This window comes from Drosophila yakuba, chromosome 2R (assembly GCF_016746365.2).
Source record: "Drosophila yakuba strain Tai18E2 chromosome 2R, Prin_Dyak_Tai18E2_2.1, whole genome shotgun sequence".
Classification (NCBI taxonomy): Eukaryota; Metazoa; Arthropoda; class Insecta; order Diptera; family Drosophilidae; genus Drosophila; species Drosophila yakuba.
The window spans coordinates 1,343,323-1,362,993 of record NC_052528.2 but is presented as its reverse complement, the minus strand read 5'-3'; the positions used below and the strand labels follow the sequence as shown (position 1 = coordinate 1,362,993).

Here is a 19,671-nt window from a genome sequence, read left to right as displayed (position 1 = left end):
CAAATTAATCGGTCTACACATACTTTTTCGGAAAAACTTTACGGTCTCGTTTGACTGAATGAAGCTTTTGAACTTTGTACCATCAGATGCGTACTCTATGTTGCTGCAATGGTCACCGTCCCACTGAGGAAGCGTTGTCTCGCCCCGATACGATGCATATAATCCCGAAAGCGCTGGATTGGGCACACCTGTGTAGAATGTCTCAAAATCCGTTGAGAAGTCGTACATGCGATCGATAAGCCCAACCTTCTCAAAGGAAATCCAATTTGGAAGAAAGGTGTTGCCGAGAGTGGCCAAGGCCGAGGGATAGCCAAACATGAATTCTTTGGCTGTGGTTCGAACTATGGGCTCCGACTTTGTACTCATTAGCAATGTCTTTAGAGCCATTCTAACTAAGAACGGCTGGTTGGCAGTAAGGTGTGATATTGCCTAAAAAGACAATCATATATAAATAATAGTCTCTGACTATAATTAATGAAACACTTTAAATAAAGTTATAAATAATCCGGCATGAATTAAAATATCTTTCAAAAAGGCAACATAAGTTACCCCATTGGTCTAAAAACTTTTTTTAAAATTTAAATTATATATATTAAGCATTTAAAAGGCAGCGTGTGCTCGATAAAAAAAAGTATTGCTTAAAATAGTTTGATACCCGATAGCAGTAGATTAAGTTTCAAACCATTAGATTATCTCGAACATTGGCAGGAAAACAGGAAGTCCAGCATCGATTTGGCACGGAAAAAGAGAAACGAGCATACTGATCATGCTTCGGCCTGTTTGCCGAAGTTCTGAAAGGAAAGTCATTGGAAAACAACAGACATCTCTAAGCAGGAACGATCGTACTAATCCTCTCCTAAATTTTTGTGTTCGGAAATTGTGGTGATGATCTGACTTTCGGGTGTTGCCGACGAAAGCCGGAAGATGTTCATGGTATCATACTATAATAGCGGGCAGATAGATCTTGGAGCTAAAGAAGTTATGAAGCACTCAGATTGAATTAGCTGGCACACGTGGAATTAATCAATAGCTGGTGATTCCCAACATGCTGGATAGTATGTTAGCAGGATTTGATGTCAGGAATGATTACAACTATCACTTATGGTCGCCAAAGGTTTTTCTTCCATAATGACTGCTAATTTTGACGGTCCTTTTATCGTCACCTGTTTTATTTTGCCAGGTCCGGGCATCTTACTGGTGACTCACCGCCATCATCTGTCAACTGAAGACCCAATAAAATCAGAAAGGTACCAAAGAAGACGGCCACGAAGCGAAAGGCAACAGAAACATCGAAAAAAAGGAGTGCACTAGCTATAATTTTATTTATAATTTTATGCATATGTTATGCATATACATATGTATGTCATATAAAACCTGAGAATGTTGAGGCTTGACCGCGCAATAACAGTTAGTTTGGGAGCTTAAACAAGCCCTTAATAACCAGGACGCCCTGGTTAATATAAGACGTCATAACTGACTAAGAATTTACGTTAAAACTAATAGACCCAACCGAAATCACTCACAATTATTACTTGATCAACGCTGTCTGAGAGCGCTGCGCTACAAGCCCCATCCCATGTTTTCTCTATGTCAGGTATGTCCCCAAATCAGCGAATTGAAACCGACAACAACTTCTCTGTGATCCCAAATAAACTCCATCTGCATGGATTCTGCATGTTATATCCTTTGTTGATACGTCCCATCTTACTCGGCAATCTCCAAAACTCCAACCGACAATGTCACCCTTATCAAAAGATAAGTCGAGGTGGCTATGATTAAGCTTTCTCAGTTCTGAGTGCACCTCGAACACTCATATCAACCCATAAAAAAGATCTTGCTGCGCTGAAGATCTTGGTGTTTCCAGACTTTGCGACCCGAAAAATTGGTATTCTTACAATTTAATATTGTCCTGTACTGTAATATAAATACATATATAATAATAATATATAATGTTCACATATAAAACTCTCCTGTGCCCAGGAAAATACTTTGGCATGTACAAAGTACACACACAACTTTCCTGAACAAACTTTAAAACTGATGAGAAATAAGTTCTACCATCGTTTCACTTATGCTGATTGTCTTGGAATTTTTCGCCAATAACACTTTGTAAAACCAAAAAGGTTCAGCATGATAAGGATATGCATGATAAGGATATCGTGCGCTTCTCTTCCTTATTCTACTTATGAATTCCGTTCTAACATTGGATGCACAAATGCATAAGTAGCTAAACTTGAAACCTACGGTTAAATAAAATTTGAAACAACATACACATAGCAAGTCAATAAAACGATCACTTTTTAAAGATGCTAGAACTTAAAGTCTTAAAGATATTGAAAGATGTTATGTACTTAATATCCAAAACTTGTGGGCAATTCCAAAAACACTCTCCTTTCCAAATGGCGCTCTGAATGTGGTTTGATGTAGAATGATTGTTTTTTTTTTTTATATACAAATATCTTTTCATACCCGTTACTCGTAGAGTAAAGGGGTATACTAGATTCGTTGAAAAGTATGTAACAGACAGATGGAAACGTTTCCGAACATATAAAGTATATATATCTTGATCAGGATAAATAGCCGAGTCGACCTGGCCATGTCCGTCTGTCCGTCCGTATGAACGTCGAGATCTCAGGAACTATAAAAGGTAGAAAGTTGAGATTAAGGGCTAAGACTCCGAAGATATAGACGCCATGCCCCAAACCGCCAAAAACTGTCAGTGTTGAAGGCTCTCCTTTGCACTTCCACTAGCTGAGTAACGGGTATCAGATAGTCGGGGAACTCGACTATAGTGTTCTCTCTTGTTTTATTGTAAAGAATAAAATATTGTTGTGCTTAAATTAAAATTTAAATTTAAATAAATTTATACTCTCTTCCATACCATAGAGGGGGACTAATAGTTAATTATTTTTGCTACCTTTAGCTGCCAGATTAACTTTACAATACTTAAAGGAGCTGGCCTCTCCCTTACCATAGAGGGAAAAACGGCAAAGTTGTATCAAAGTTCTTATTTCATTGTCCAAGCTTATATAGCTAACACGAAATTCACATAACAGTAGTTATATGCTCCCCAGCATGGGAAAAGATATTAAGTCCGGGAATTTTTCACCGCACAACTTTCCTTATTTTTTAATATATATCATACGACCACATCTTTATTTAAAGCATAAACCCACGCAGGAGTTCCCAGATATATATCGCCCAAGCGTTGTTTATTTTTAAATAGAGGCAGACAAATGTTTGACAATACAATTGCTGCAGCAGTTCAATTGTTTTAATCTTGTGTGAATAATTGGTGTCTTGTTATTGCTGCATTGTTAATTAAAATTTTTTTGCATTTCCGTGATACAAAATGGTACGTCATTGATTAACTCATTGTTCATGTTGTAAAATTTATTTTCTTATACCTTGCTTTTATTTATTAAATCTTCTTGTATGTGAACTAACAATAAGTTTAAAAGTTCTGAACAGTTGTATTATTTTTCCATCTGTTCTATGATTAGACGGCCCTAAAAATTTCTTCGATGGGTTGGTAGGTCTTTTCGCCGGAGACGGGAACGGATGCTGAGCTGGGTTAAACCTCTCGCTAGGTGGTTGGGGTGCGGGTAAAGCTTGCTATGGTATTTTTCCTTCAGTTCCGTAATTGAATTGATAACTGGTGGGATATTTAAGTCACTTTGGATGTTTTCGTTCCGAACGTACCACCGTGCCCCAGTGATGGTTCTCAGAATCATTGATTGTGCTCGCTGTTTGTTGTCTATATTGCTGTTCCTGGCATTGCCCCATAACTGTGAGCCATAGACGCAGGTAGCTGAGGTCCAGTACGACTAAGCACGCGTAGCCCAGAGGCATCCAACAGGCGAAGCCTAACTAAGGAAAGGTCTGTAGGTCTGTAAGAGGCCGCGAACTTGAACCAGGCGATCGCCTAGGTGTGTCCGTGCGATCCAAGCAGGCGTGATACCGGCGCCACCAGTCGGAACCAGACGTGGGGTTGACGCGTTGCTGTTCCACAGGCGTTTGCCTTGGGAATCACAGCCGCTAGCTGCCGTGAGTCTGCGTAAGACAATAACTCTCACCCCAAGGGACGAGCGCCCTGCAACGAAGGTCCGCGCCACTCAGGACGACAGGAGCGGCGAGACAGCGGAACGAGGCCGGTGAACAATCCATCCAGCACAAAGGCCGGATAATCAGATTTCTTTGTAAGTCCAAGCACGAATAAAGACCCAAGAACGAAACTGCCAGTGTTATTACTGGTAACCGGCTGATCACGTTATTCTATAAATTTATTGGGACGAACGCACAAACTCTACTGAGCTAGCCGCACGTTTTCTGGAGCGAGCAGACCAAAAAAAAACCGTTCGTTACAAAATGTAATTTTGTAAACGTGTATCTGCTGAGTTGATCAAAGGCGCAATAGACCAAAATGAAAGATCCAAATAAAAAACCTTCATTTGTTGAGTATGAAACTAATTTTATTTAGGCGCAATCGGACTTATGTGGTGTGCACTTAGATTACATGTTTTCGGGACTGCACCCATGTCGCCTATTAGATTACAAAAGATAAAATATAAATTTATGACTTTCGGTTCATTTACTGTGAGGAGTCTTAAAACTCCCTACAAATCCGGGTGCAGGAGATTGGCCTAGCAACAGCGAAGATGGCTGGAATGCGAGAGGAGTCAAGGACGGTCAGGTCAAACGATAAATAATGGACTCTGGACCCCGGCAAAGCGGAGAGACCGTGAGCTAACGCGACATGAGTTGGACCCTGTATCCGAGAGAGCTGGGCATCCAAGGAGGAAATCTACAAGCGAAGGACATGCGATCACAAGGACCTAGCGTGGTCAGAAAGGGACGGTGGAGTCTTTGGTCGGCAAAGGTGCTTCGGGGAGAAGAGCTAGCTTATCTCACGGACGATACTCCCTGTCCCCATAACATCCTAAGCCCCAGTCGAGCCGGCATGGATACGCCGTCGAGAGCGACACGGGACCACCGAAGAAGGAGCGACGACGCGCATCCGAAGGCGAGGATCGCAGGAATCCCTATTATCGAAGTGGTACTAAATAAAGGCTATATTAATCAGAAACTTTGTCTTGTCTTTGGTCGGGCAATCACACAAATCATAAAATTGGTGGGACGAACAAACAAACTTGTTGAGCTAGCCGTTGCAATCCGTAGCAAGCAAAAACCAAGAAATCAGTTCTTTACATTACACAAATAAGAACGGAGCCCAAATGATTATGATTAGCAATGAAATATTTTTGGAGCCCTTTAATTTTAAAAATTTCCTTTCACTTAAAATTGGCTTCCTTATTTCAAAATAATTTCATTTACTGCATTTGCCAGCCCTTTTTTTTACTTGCTGATGAAATGCCTCAAGCATGCCTTACAATAAAGCAGCCTTTGGACTAAAAGGTCTTTGTTATACCTGTTACTCGTAGAGTAAAAGGGTATACTAGATTCGTTGAAAAGAATGTAACAGGCAGAAGAAAGCGTTTCCGACCCTATAAAGTATATATATTCTTGATCAGGATCAATAGCCGAGTCGATCTGGCATTGTCCGTCTGTCCTTCCGTCCGTCCGTCCGTCCATCCGTCTGTCCGTCTGTATTTCCGTATGAACGTCGAGATCTCAGGAACTACTAAAGCTAGAAAGCTAGAAAGGACATAGAGGCAGCGCAAGTTTGTTGATTCATGTTATCACGCCCACTCTAACGCCCACAAACCGCTCAAAACTGCCACGCCCACACTTTTAAAAAATGTCTTGATATTTTTTCATTTATGTATTAGTTTTGTTGATTTTTATTGATTTGCCAAAAATATTTTTGCCATGCCCACAAACCGCCAAAAACTGTCAGTGTTGAAGGCTCTCCTTTGCACTTCCACTAGCTGAGTAACGGGTATCAGATAGTCGGGGAACTCGACTATAGCGTTCTCTCTTGTTTTATTGTAAAGAATAAAATATTGTTGTGTTTTTTTTTTGCTTTTTTAAATTTATACTCTCTTCCATACCATAGAGGGGGACTAATAGTTAATTATTTTTGCTACCTTTAGCTGCAAGATTAACTTTACAATGCTTACCTTGCTTTTATTTATTAAATCTTCTTGTATGTGAACTAACAATAAGTTTAAAAGTTCTGAACAGTTGTATTATTTTTCCATCTGTTCTATGATTAGACGGCCCTAAAAATTTCTTCGATGGGTTGGTAGGTCTTTTCGCCGGAGACGGGAACGGATGCTGAGCTGGGTTAAACCTCTCGCTAGGTGGTTGGGGTGCGATTAAAGCTTGCTATGGTATTTTTCACTAGTTCCGTAATTGCATTGATAACTGGTGGGATATTTAAGTCACTTTGGATGTTTTCGTTCCGAACGTACCACCGTGCTAGGTGGTATCTCCAAATAAAATCAGTTTCTTACAAAAACTCAACGAGTAAAGTCTTCTTATTTGGGATTTTACAGATATGATAAGTAGACAAACTATAAATATGTTCTATTTATGGGCTGCAATAAACATGGCACGGGACAAACTAAATGTGGCAACTACAGATAAATACGATTGCAGTGGTCTATTGTCGAAGTGTCAAGAGATATGATCACGCGGGAGGTGATTAGCGCGGTCATAGGCCACAAACATAGATTTAAGATAAATCTCATCTGCATTGACCAACGCAGACTGCAGCGTCTTACAAGCGCTGCATTCTATAATTAGATGATAAGAACCTATGTAAGAATGAATAAAAGGCATCAGTTTATAGTGTGAACAATAACAACTCCGGCCATCCGACGTTATATCCCTTATTTTTTCCGCTATCTGAGTCCCTAGGCCAGAAGCCAACATAATCTTCATAAATCTACAATTGATTGATTGGATCACATACCCCACTATTGTGAGGAGACAAGGAGCTCATCGTGATAGCGACCGCAGCGATGGACCTTCACCAGCGGCACCCTGACTTAAATGGCACACAACTAAAATAGAATTCACGACAAAAAAATATGTGAGTGAGCAACTATATTCAAACTTTTTTTTTTTTTTTTATTACTTTGCTTTTATTTATTGAATCTTCTTGTATAAGAACTAACAATAAGTTTAAAAATCTTAACTATAACATGTATTTTTTAACCGTTGTATTAATTTTACAACTGTTCTATGGTTAAACGGCCCTAATAATTTATTCGCTGGGTTGGTAGGTCCTTTCGCCGGACACGGGAACGGCTGCTGAGCTGGATTAGACATCTCGCTAGGTGGTTGGGGTGCGTGTACAGCTTGCTATAGTATTTTTCCTTAACTTCCGTGATTGCATTGGTAACAGATAGGTTTCAATATAGAATTGTAGAGTAAGACCTTGTGATCTAGGCTGAGCGGAGAACCAGAATTGATAAGCCAGTGTAAGTTGTTGGCTTTGTGTTTAAGTTGGGTTTTTTTGGGTTCAATGTGCCTGCGCCATGTGAGTCTTCTGTCAAGGTGTACTCCTAGGTAAACTACCTCATCTGCTTTCGGGAGTGGTATGTTGTTTAACAAGAGCGGTGAGCAGTCTTGTCTGTTAAGCTTAAACGTCACGTGCTTGCATTTTTGCTCGTTTACTTTTATTCGCCAGTCAGAGAGCCACTTCTCAACGTGGTGCATTGCCAGCTGTGCTGTAGCTTGGATAGGGGACCTTGAACGGCTTAGGATAGCTGTATCGTCAGCAAATGTGGATACCGTTAAGCGACTATTTGTAGGGATGTCGGCTGTATAGATAGATAGGTATAAGATTGGCCCAAGAACGCTGCCTTGGGGGACTGCAGCCTGAATTGTATGATCAGTGGAAGTGGCAGTGTTGCACCGCACTGCAAACTTTCTGTCATAGAGGTAAGACTTTAGAAGTTTGTGTGTGCTTTCGGCTAGGGCAGTTTTAATTTTAAACATTAAGCCGTCGAGCCAGACTCTGTCGAATGCTTGGGATACGTCTAAAAATACTGCTGTACAGTATTCGCGATGTTCAAATGCAGTTCTTATTTCCGTTGTAATACGATTCACCTGTTCAATGGTTCCGTGGCTTTCGCGGAATCCAAATTGATGGGCTGGGATTATGTTGTGGTATCTCAGATGTAGATTAAGTCGGATCAGCAGGCATTTTTCGAAAAGTTTCGAAATGTATGAGAGTAGACTTATTGGTCTGTAAGATGAAGGGACTGTGTGGTCCTTACCAGGCTTTGGAATCATTATGATAATCGACCTTTTCCATCGTTGTGGAAAGTAACCAAGTTTGGTGATGACATTAAAGAGCTTGGTTATGTAGCGAACTGCAGAGTGTGGCAGCTGGATGACCATTTCCGGTGTTATAAGGTCGCAGCCGGCGGATTTTTTCGGGCTGAGATTGTATTTGATTATTTTAATGACTTCTTTTGGACGAAACACAATTGAGATGTGTGGCTGGTAGCAGTTTACGGGTGAGGATGGTAGCGGAAATGTATTAGTAGACTGATTTGGCGTGAATACATTTTGTAGGTGTGAGGCAAATGTGGTGGCTCTGTCTGCGTCACTACGGGCCCAGCCGCCTGCGGAATTCCTTATCGGCAAAACGGTTTCAGTCAGTGGTCGTCTTTCTCCTGTTGGACGTGTGGACGAGTTGCTTGATTTGTACGTTGGTCTTATTCTAGTTAATTGTAATGATTTTGGTTTTTGGTGTTGCAGTAAGAGCCGCTGCAGTAAGGATGGATTGCAATGTACTCGCGCAACTCTCTATATCAGATTCAGTATTGAGGTTTGGGTGAATCTATATGGTGGTTTCACGATTTCTGCGTACCGGCGGAGATGAATTAGTATAGGCGAGTGATCAGATGACAGATATGGCAAACATTCAGCTTTAACCAAACTGCGGGAATTATTTTTCGTAACTGCGAAGTCGGTTAGGTCAGGCAGCTTATTCAGGTCTGATGGCCAGTATTTAGGACTCCGTTCCCCAGTGAGAATGTTTAGCATTCTATTCGCCTGCTGCAATGAAGTGTGGCCCTAGTGCTTGGAAGAAATCCAGGAATGGATCTTTCAATACTGTGAAACGGGGAGGGCAGTTTACGTCCGCTAGTGTGTATGTTGATGGATGTGGCCTGAAGATGATTTTCAGCAAACTCTTTGTAAAAGTGGTGCTTCATACGGTTCCTTAAGAGTATGGCGGTCCCACCGTGTGCTTTTCCGTCGGGGTGATTTGTACCATAGAAGTGGTAGTCTTTCATTTGAAAATTGTACTTGATTGTGAGATGAGTTTCCGAAAGAAGCATTACGTCGATATGCTTCTCATGTAGGAATTGACCTAGCTCAAGTTTGCGCTGTAAAACGCCATTGGCGTTCCAAGTAGCTATGCGTAAGGTAGTCATTGTTTATTTTGATTGTTGGGCTACAAGCATTTGTATCAAAAGGTTTTGGTTACGCATCATGTCTAGAATGGTGGTCCTCATGAATGTCATAAACTCCATCATGCTCTGTTGTAAGGCTTCCATCATGGCTTCAGTTTTTGTTTATTGCTGTTCAGTTGTGCTATAGTTTTGTTGTGTGTTTTGGGTTGGAGGCGGTTTTAATTGTTATCTTGTTATTATTGTTATCTTGTTAGTGGTGGGAATAGGCCATAGAGCGGAGCTTGTTGCTTTCGAAAAAAATACTTCTGTGTTTGTTTCTGATGGTGTCAGCGTATCTGTATCTTAGTGTGCCCGCGCCGTGTTCATTCTTTTGTGAAGACGGCTTTTTAGCTCTTTGTAGATTGGACAGCCTCTGTAGTTTGCTGTGTGATTGCCCCCACAGTTATTGCACTTTTTCTCGCTGGCATTTTCTTTATTAGTTTGACAGTGTGTGGAGTCGTGGAGATCTCCACAGACTACGCACACCGGGCGAAGTGTGCTATACGATCTCGTGTGGCCGTATTCTTGGCAGTTTGTACTCTTCTACCGTGATCCTACGGTGCAGAAAGAGGTTGAGTTTGTAAATTGGGTGAACCTCGTTTTTTTTAAGATTTTGGTTTTCTGGTACAAGCTGTATCTTGAAGAGTGGTTGCGGCTGCCTGTTCCTGTTTTTGATATTGAACACGCTTTTGGCGCAAAGCCCCTTTTCCTTTAAGTCTGAGTTATCTCTTCGGGCGTAACATCAGACTCAATGCCCTTCAGTACTACTTGTAGGCCCTTGCTGCTTTTAAGCTGGTAGGTGTAAAAGCCTGTTTTTTGTGCGGTAAGGTATTTTGTGTCTTTTCTGTAGTTGTCCTCCGTTTTTGTTTGAAGTTTGATATCTTCGATAGTACCTCTTACAAGGGGAATAATATGAAAGCTATCTTTTTCAATGAACTCGATCAAAGTATTTTTATCAGACCGCTTGTGCTCTTCTCGCGGATGTATATTGGAGGAGGCTTTGTTTTCTTCGGTTCGGTATCAACGGATCCCAGCGGCACGTCCTCAGCAGTATCTGCCAGCATAGCGAATCTGTTGGTATTTGCAGGGGCTAAATTGTTGATCAGGGTAAGATTGTCGCGTGTATTTTTCGGCTTGTTTTCTGAATCTGAATTTTCCGGGCTAAGCTTTCGCTTTATTGTAATGTAGCGGTCCATTCCAGTCTGTCAGGTCGACCCAGCTTTTTGTTTACGTTTTCGTTTCGTTTTGCTGGTAGTGTAGCAGTACCGTTTGTTGCTTGCGGTTTTGCATTCGCAGACTCAATAAGAGCGTGAGCGGGTGCAGCCGACGACGAGATAGAGCGGGCTGTTGGTATTGCTCCAGCTGTTGTTGTTGAGGGTGGCGGGGCTTCTGTCGGAGCTAAAAGAGCGGGAGAGCAAGAGCGTGCTCTTTCTTGATTTGTTTGTAGAAGAAGGTTCCTTGGGCTATGGGTTATTGACCGCTCGATGTCTGCGTTTGCAGTTGTCGGGGAGACGTATGAGAAGTACGCGTTGTCGTGTTGAATTGAGAGCCGGCGTTCGTCCTGCTCTCGCTGACTCTGAGCGCCAGTGTCGTTCTGACTCATATAGTTCTATTATTTAAGATAAAGAAACACTATATTTATTTTAGCGATCTTGCATCGCATAGAGCGGCTCATTCGCTTTCGGATTATTTATTTTGTTACCACTGTTTAGGTTTAAGATGTATTTTAATTCTTTTGATTTTTAATTGTGTTTTTATTCTGTTTATATGTTATCTTTCTCGTGTCCAATAATCAAGTGTGTCCGTAGACCTCTTCTTTACATAATCTCTACTTCTCTGATCTAATGCTAAATGCTAAAATACTAAATGCTGAATACACACTACTAAATACTAAATGGTAAATGGGATGGTACTTATACCATCCCTGCTAACAGCTCGGCCATCCTGACAATTAGATCGTCCTCGATCGTCGATTTCAATTATTTACAATATGTACATTGTTGATTTTAATTATTTACATGTCTTGAAGTTTTGGCTACCTAAATATTAAAGTTTAGTTAAATATATATTAAAATTTGAATAGAATATAAGTAAAAGAGAAATAATAATAATAAAAAAATGAAAATATGTACAGTATAAGGTATATAAAGAGAGAAAATAAGTTAAGATATTATTCTACAAATTAGGAGATATTTCCGCACTGGTTACGCCAATCTGCCCATTTTCTTAACCGACATGCCTCTACTATTCCTCCATACGGAATTTGACTAATTTGGCAATTTTCTATGTCTGTTAAAACGTATCTATCATTTGGTAAAATTCGTTTAATGACGTATGGGCCCTTATATTTAGGTAAAAATTTCTTATTTGTGCCGATTGTGGCCAACAAAATCGCCTTCTAAAAATTCTACGTGGCTCTTATGATTTTTCTGAAAATGTTCTTCGCTTCTTCGCTGACACTGTTCTATTTTATTTAAGGAGTTCTTACGAACGTTTTCTAAATCGCATTGTGCCATATCAGTTCTATCATCTAAATATTCCGTTAATGCATCAATATTACAACCTCTCTGTTGAACTCCAAATAATAATACTGAAGGTAATTCTTTCGTTGTTGAATGTACTGAATTATTGATGGCATATTCTGCCTTTACAAGAAGCTTACTCCAATCTTCATGCTAAATTGGTTCAGTTATCTTAGCTAACATCGCTTTCACTGTTCTATTAACTCTCTCCACCTGACCGTTTGCTTGAGGTGATGCAGTTGCTACTTTCACGTGTTCAATATTATTTTCTAACAAATATTTTGCAAACTCCAAGGACGTAAAACATGTCCCTCTATCACTAATAATTCTACGTGGGTGACTATAATATTGAAAATATTTTGAAAAACAAGTTTTGACTTCTTTTGTACTCGTTGTGTTCACAGGGAACAATTTAACAAATTTAGTAAATCCGTCGATGATAACTAATAGATGTTTCTTTTGCGAAATAACGGAGGGCAGTGGTCCAAAGTGATCCACATGTAATGTGTCAAAAGGAATTGGTCGTTTTGGTATATTGTGCAATGTTCGATTATTAGCATGTGTGGGTACTGTAAACATAATACACTTTAAACAATTTCCAATAAACGATTCTATCTTAGACTTCATATCCGGAAACCAATAGTGTCTCATTATTTCTTTTATACATTTCTCTGTACCTAAATGACATAAATTCTCGTGAACTCTCCTGATTACATGGTTTTCCATTTCAGCTGGTACATATAATAATTCTATATCATTTTCACCTAATCTATAAACAATTCCATCGCTTAAAACGAACTTTTTTACATCTCTATGTTCTAATTTTTCTTTTAATTTTACTATAAGACTATCTCTATTTTGCGTTATCTGAAGCTGAAGGTTTATGTCATCACTGTCAATTACTGAAACTATTTTATCCTTATTTTCACTTTCTTGTATTGTCACTACTGGTTCATATTCAAAATCTTGATTAAAGGCTGAAGGATATCTACTTAACGTATCCACATGGGTCATGTATTTTCCACTGCGATGTTTAAGGGTATAATTATAGTTAGCTAATTCTAAGGCCCATCTGGCAATATTAGAATTAAGGCGTCCTTTTCCTAGGCATAAAACTACTGCATTACAATCGGTTACTATATTAAACGGAATTCCTTCTAGATATATTCTGAATTTTCGTAATGAATAAACTACTGCTAATGTTTCCAATTTAAAACTTTCATACCTTGCCTCTAATTTTGTTGCTCTTTGTGAAAAATAAGCTATTGGATGAAACTTATTATCATCTTGTTTTTGTAATAAAATTCCACCAAATCCTTCACTACTTGCGTCACAATGCAATTCTGTTTCTCTGTTGGGATTATAAAGAGCTAATATCGGAAAAGAAATTAATTTCTCGCGAAGATATTCAAAAATATTGATGCAGTTCTCGTCGAGTTCATACTTAGAGCCAGCTTTTGTGAGTTCTTGCAATGGTTTTGCTATTTTCGAGTATGCCGGAATAAATCGCCTAAAATAAGAAAATAATCCTAAACACTTTTGCATACCATGGCGATCCTTTGGAATCGGAAGATGTTTAATAGTCGATGTGTGTTCGTGATTCGGACTTATCCCTTTTTCACTAAGTGTGTATCCTAAAAATTCGATGCTTTTATAAGCAAACTGACATTTACTTATTTTAATTTCTAATCTATGTGCTGCCAGAATTCTTAATACTCTTCCTACAGTTACAAAATGTTCACTCAATGTCTTAGAACCGATAGCAATATCGTCTATATAAACTACTACATTTCCTTCACGTATCAATGGTTGCAGAATAAAATTTATAAATCTCATAAATACCGCTGGTGCATTCATAAGTCCAAAAGGCGTTCTTGTATATTCGTATTGACCAGAGGGTGCTACAAACGCTGTGTACTGAACTGAACTCTCTGCTACTTTCACCTGATGATATCCGCTCTTCAAATCTAAAAGTGTGAAATATTGATTCCCTTCTAATCTTTCTAAACAGTCATCTATGAGCGGCAATGGATATCCATCACGGATTGTTATCTTATTGAGTTGTCTATAATCCACACACATCCGTTTTTCTCCAGATTTCTTCTTAACCAGTTCAATAGCTGAACTATAAGGTGAATTACTTTCTCGCATAAATCCTTTTCTTAACAATTCATCAATTTTGCAATCTACTTCCTTTTTCTCCTGATATGAAAGTCTTCTCGGAACAGAGCGAACAGGTTCTTCTGACTTAAGTCTTAGCCTCATTTCATAACTATGTTGAATCGCTGGAATGTTGTGTAGATCTAAATAATTTATTCTTATTATTTCAATGAGTTCACTGCGATTACTATTATTTAACTTCGGGTCAATGTTAAAATCTTCATCATCCTTAAATATATCAATATTATATATATATGGTAAGCTCTTATATTCTCTATCTATTTCAATATCCTTATCAAAATCACATTTCTGAAATCTCTGTCTAGTTTCTAATTTATTTATGGGTTTACAATGTTTTGATCTACTCGCTGGATCACTATCAATATCAAATATATTCACCGGTTCCCTATCAATATGGAATCTATTTACTGGTTCACTATCCAAATTCGATCTATTCAATTCAATTTTCAATCTATGCAATGGGTCACTATCAATATTCAATAAATCACTGTCAATATTCAATAAGTCACTGTCAATATTCAATAAGTCACTGTCAATATTGAATGGGTCACTATCAATATTCAATGGGTCACTATCAATATTCAATGGGTCACTATCAATATTCAATAAGTCAATTTCTCTTCTTCCTCTCATCTTGTCTTTAAAAATTAATTTTATTCCAAATTTGTTCAAGAACTTACGACCTAAAAGAACATGAGTTGCTACATAATTGTCGGGTACAACAAAAAATGATATTTCTTCTTCTATGTTTTGAAAATTAAGTTTAACAAAAATTTTTCCAAATGTATTTATTCGAGATCCATTAACACCGCAATATTCTGTTGGGCTCAATACGTCATTAAACTTTTTAAATGGTATCGCTGTGCGCTGGATTAAATTAATGGCGCTGCCGGTATCAAACATGGCAGAAAGGAACGTCATATTACTATTTTGTCTTTTATCAGTGCAAAAATATACTCCTACCTGGTTAAATATAGGAATAAACGTATTGTTCTCCTCCTCATCTCGTATCAACTGGTCAACAACCAGTTGCTCCCACGACTCTCGGATTAGTTTTCGGCTGCTGTTGACAATCCTTGATCCTATGCTGAAGGGATCCACAACGGAAACAGGATCCTTTCTCGCGCTTTGGTGCAGTACAAGATGAAGCGTAGTGTCCATGTGCCGAACAATTAAAGCAGCGTATTTGACCTCTCTCTCCAGCGAAAGCGATTCCCGTGCGAATGGTCGACGTTTTGGGAACCTTCCGTAGATTTTCATATTTCCGAGCCATCTCCTTCAATTGTCCAATTGTGGTTGCTGAGTACAATAGCGCGATATTGGATGACCGATCTCGAAAACCGTCAATTATGAATTGTACTGTTAACTTTTCATCAATATCTGCACGCATAGCAATTTCCTCCATTTGAAGTATGTAGCCCATGACGGTGTTCTTGCTAGGATTAAAGATGGTATCCTTCAGAAGCAATACGATATCGGCTGTTGAATTTCCATGGCCAAATGTCTTGAGAAAACTTTCTTTAAATGTATCGTAAGAATTCGAACGGTCAACACGCAAGAACAGGTCGGCATCTGTTCCTGGTTTCATCAGCATTCGGACACAGCGAAGTTGAAAAATTTCACTATCATTTACTCCTCTGCAAACTCTTTCGAAGTCCGAAATCCATTGGAATGCTTCTTCCTTTTGAGTGGCGGAGAACGGAACCATGAGTTGCTTAGCCATTTGGAAGTCATCCGTCATCTTGCTGTCGTTCTGCATCAACTTGGCCAGTATCTTCTTCTTCTCGGCCACCCTTATTGCAGCGTCTAGTGCTTCCTCTTCTTCTTCCAATGTACTATTGATCTGGGCGCTCGCGATCCCCTGGCATATTTCCTCCAGTTTGGTGTCTTCTTCTTCTGATATGGTTTCAGAAATCTCGCTAGCGTTTTGGCAACCGGCGTCCAATGCAAGCTTACGCAGTTGTCGAAGCGTTGCGCTTGTTGGGAACTCAATTTCATTGGCCTTCAGCCAATCCGCAATCTCCGATTTATTCATGGCCAATTGGTAGGGCACGCTATTTTAACTTTGTGAAAAAAAAACGTGTGTATTGTCGGGTACGTCGAAATATTGATGTAGGCGGGTGCATAAAAGGTTGCTATCCCACTTCTGAAGTTGTTACCACTGTTTAGGTTTAAGATGTATTTTAATTCTTTTGATTTTTAATTGTGTTTTTATTCTGTTTATATGTTATCTCTCTCGTGTCCAATAATCAAGTGTGTCCGTAGGCCTCTTCTTTACATAATCTCTACTTCTCTGATCTAATGCTAAATGCTAAAATACTAAATGCTGAATACACACTACTAAATACTAAATGGTAAATGGGATGGTACTTATACCATCCCTGCTAACAATTTAGTTTATATTATTAGTCGTTCACTTCACTCAAAACAACCGATTTGTGCGGAGCTCGATAAAGACACGTCTTCACACGTCGAATGAATTCTTTCATCCTTTCCCATTACAGTTGGTTGTAAACACAGTACCGCTAACAGCCAGTCCGTAATTCAAATCTGGCTAAGAGCATGAAGGGCTTTATCTTCGTGTTTTCTTTGGTTATTATTAAGCTGACGATTTCCACGTATTTATACAATTAAATTTGCTTTTATAGGTGACATTCGCAAGCATGACCTTGTGAAACCTTCAGGCCTGTACGTTTCCGAGTCGTATACTCTGTATATTTACATTATGAATGAAGTAAGATTTCCCGATGAGATTCTATTGCTGCTTAAAACTAGCACGAGACTCGACTGAGAGCATCAGCACGTGTTAATTTCGGTTCTCTGATTTAAGTCTTGCAGCCACGCGAGCCACGCGAAGAGGAAGTTCTGTTATTTTTGTTCATCGTCATTTTATTGTAAACTTTATGCCTTATACATAAACAACCAATTTGTCTAAAGTTCCAATAATAGCCACCTCAAGCTCATTCGAATCGTCTTTCGTCTCCAACGTTTGAGGTTTTGAGGCGTTTATATTGGACTGAAAGAAATAACTTTTTACACAAACAGTATTTTGCTATGTAATATTTTTCAAGGAGTTTTTTAGATAAGGATGTCATTATAACGCCGTCCTTTAAATTAGCGAAAACATTGATGTCGATGAGTTTTTCCAGAGCTACCATTCTTTTTTTTTTTGTAAATTCCTTTTTATTCCTCTCGGGAACTTAGGGCTTCTACGAGAGCTTTTATGTTTAAACTTCACGTATTAGTTTCAGTAACCGTTGTAAGTTTTTCGACCGATCTGGTGATTGGCCAGATGCGGCTTTATCCCAGTGGTGGGCCTGCCACCTGGCGCCATCGGGGATTGGCGTCTACGGTGTTGTGTTGTTATTGGTAGAGAATCGAACAGTCTGGTAACGCGCTCGCCCTGCTGGGTGTTGTTACTGTTCGCAGAAAAACACAGGGTGCGCTTGGTACTATGTGGGTGCCCCCATTTTTCTCCCATGTAGTGAGAAGGGGGGTTGGGGCAAGTGGAAGTTGCCGAAAATTGTTGTAATAGTCATTTATTATGTGGAAGAATACTTTCAAAAAGTTAGAAAAGCATTTCAGAGAGGAAGTTTTTGTGTGGCCATGCTCTCGTCATGGGTGGGATTTGAACCCACGACCCCGTGGTTAGCAGGTAGTTGCGCTATCCACTACACCACGAGGCCCCAAACTGAATCTGGTAAAAGCATCACATAAATTCGTAAAACGATTGTCTAAATAATTAGGATCAATAGCCGAGTCGATTTGGCCATGTCCGTCTGTCCGTCCGTCTTTAAGCCGTTGATGGAAGCTGGTCTCGGAAGTTAAGATAATGCTTGAGTTATGCGGTTGGTTAGTTATGCGGTTAGTTAGTTCATCATTCCTTAAGGGGGTCGTCTACCTTTGCGGTTTGAAAAAATCGATTTTTTTTTTTAATAAATCTAATGCAGAGATAACTAACAACTGACTAATACAAAAATGAAAAAATATCAAAATATTTTTCAAAAGTGTTAGCGTGGTAGCTTTCGGCGGTTTGTGGGCGTTAGAGTATGCGTGGCAAAAAGTTTTTTTTGGCAAATCGATAGAAATTTACAAGACTAATACAAAAATGAAAAAATATCAAAACATTTTTTTAAAGTGTAGGCGTTGCAGTTTTGGGCGGTTTGTGGGAGTTAGAGTGGGCGTAGCAACATGAATCAACAAACTGGCGTCTCCGGAGTCTGTATGCTCAGTCTCAACTTTCTAGCTTTTGTAGTTCCTGAGATCTCAGCGTTCATACGGACGGACAGCACACGGACAGACGGACATGGTCATATCGACTCGGCTATTGATCCTGATCAAGAATATATTATATATACTTTATGTGGTCGGAAACGCTTCCTTTTGCCTGTTACATACTTTTCAACGAATCTAGTATACCCTGCAGGATAATAGCCTACGCGGACGACGTTGCCATTGCGATCTCATGAGCGAAAAACTCCGTGTTTTGTCCAGCTAGACCAAAAAAAACCAACTAGGAATTAACCCCTCAAATACTGAGCTGGTTCTCTTCACTAGAAAGTATTTGTCCAGACTTTGTCCCACCTATCCTCAACAGTCAAAGACTTTCCTTCAGTAGCAGCGCACGGTACCTGGGCGTAATACTTGACAGGAAACTAAACTAATCCAGCATAAAAATGCTAGCAAAGATGCAAAGAGCCGCGGCTCTCTGCATCAGCAGTGCTTTACGCACCACCCCAAAGGAAGCATGGCATGGAACAGGCTACAGTAGCGGCAATTAGGCTTAAAGATACCAAACAGTGGAACCCACAAGAAGCGGGTAACTCATGTCTCCTAAAACACTTTCAAATAGTCCCCTCCAGGACAGACTACTGCACTCCAACGGAGTACATACAAGCACCGTTCAACACAATCATCCCAGAGAGGGACGAGTGGAACTCACAAACACCTGACCCCCAGAATGCTATATGCTTCTATACGGACGGGTCAAAACTACAGAACAGAGTAGGAGGTGGAGTTTACTCCGAACAGCTAGGCCTACGCATCTTGTTCAGACTCCCCGATCATTGCAGCGTCTTCCAAGCTGAAGTAGCAGCAATAAGGGAGGCCCTAAAACATTTGAAAGCACTAAAACCGGAAAGCTCACACGTAAACATTTTCAGTGGTAGCCAAGCAGCTATCAAATCGATTGGCTCAATCTCAAGCCACTCAAAAACAGTATCGAATTGCCGCTCATCTTTACACGAGATGACACAACAATTCGTAATCAGCCTTATATGGGTACCCGGACACAGGGACATAGAAGGCAACTCCATCGCATATGAACTAGCTCGAGAAGGAACTACCGCGCCACTCATACAATAGGTGGAGGGCATGAGTATGCCTTTAGCCACTTGTAAACAAATAGACCATATGGGAAAATACCACACACTGTCGTCTAACACGCCAAATATGGCCAAAAATAAGCTCAAAAAGAACGCCAAAACTTTTAAGGTTGACCAGAGCAGACCTCAGCACTGCTATGAGAGTCATCACCGGGCATTGGTTGATAGGCACCCATGCCAGAAGACTAAATGCCTCGTATAACGATTTCT

The 19,671-nt window shown here is 39.8% G+C and overlaps 1 protein-coding gene and 2 long non-coding RNA genes across 5 annotated transcripts in view; 2 read left to right on the top strand and 1 right to left on the bottom strand.

Moving 5' to 3' along the window:
- Window positions 1-19,671, bottom strand: part of LOC6539310 (scavenger receptor class B member 1) — a 286,125-nt gene that overhangs the window by 136,332 nt on the left and 130,122 nt on the right. For both annotated transcript variants that reach the window (XM_039372237.2, XM_002086163.4), the window contains exon 5: window positions 1-429. In XM_039372237.2, coding sequence (XP_039228171.1) covers window positions 1-429 — 429 coding nt within the window. The remainder of the gene's footprint in view (window positions 430-19,671) is intronic.
- LOC120321025 overlaps window positions 1-19,671 on the top strand; it is a 120,775-nt gene that overhangs the window by 50,862 nt on the left and 50,242 nt on the right. The window lies entirely within an intron of this gene.
- On the top strand, window positions 425-2,448 carry LOC120321026. Its single transcript, XR_005560583.1, has 2 exons — window positions 425-1,114; window positions 1,181-2,448. It is a non-coding gene; the product is annotated as an uncharacterized LOC120321026 (long non-coding RNA).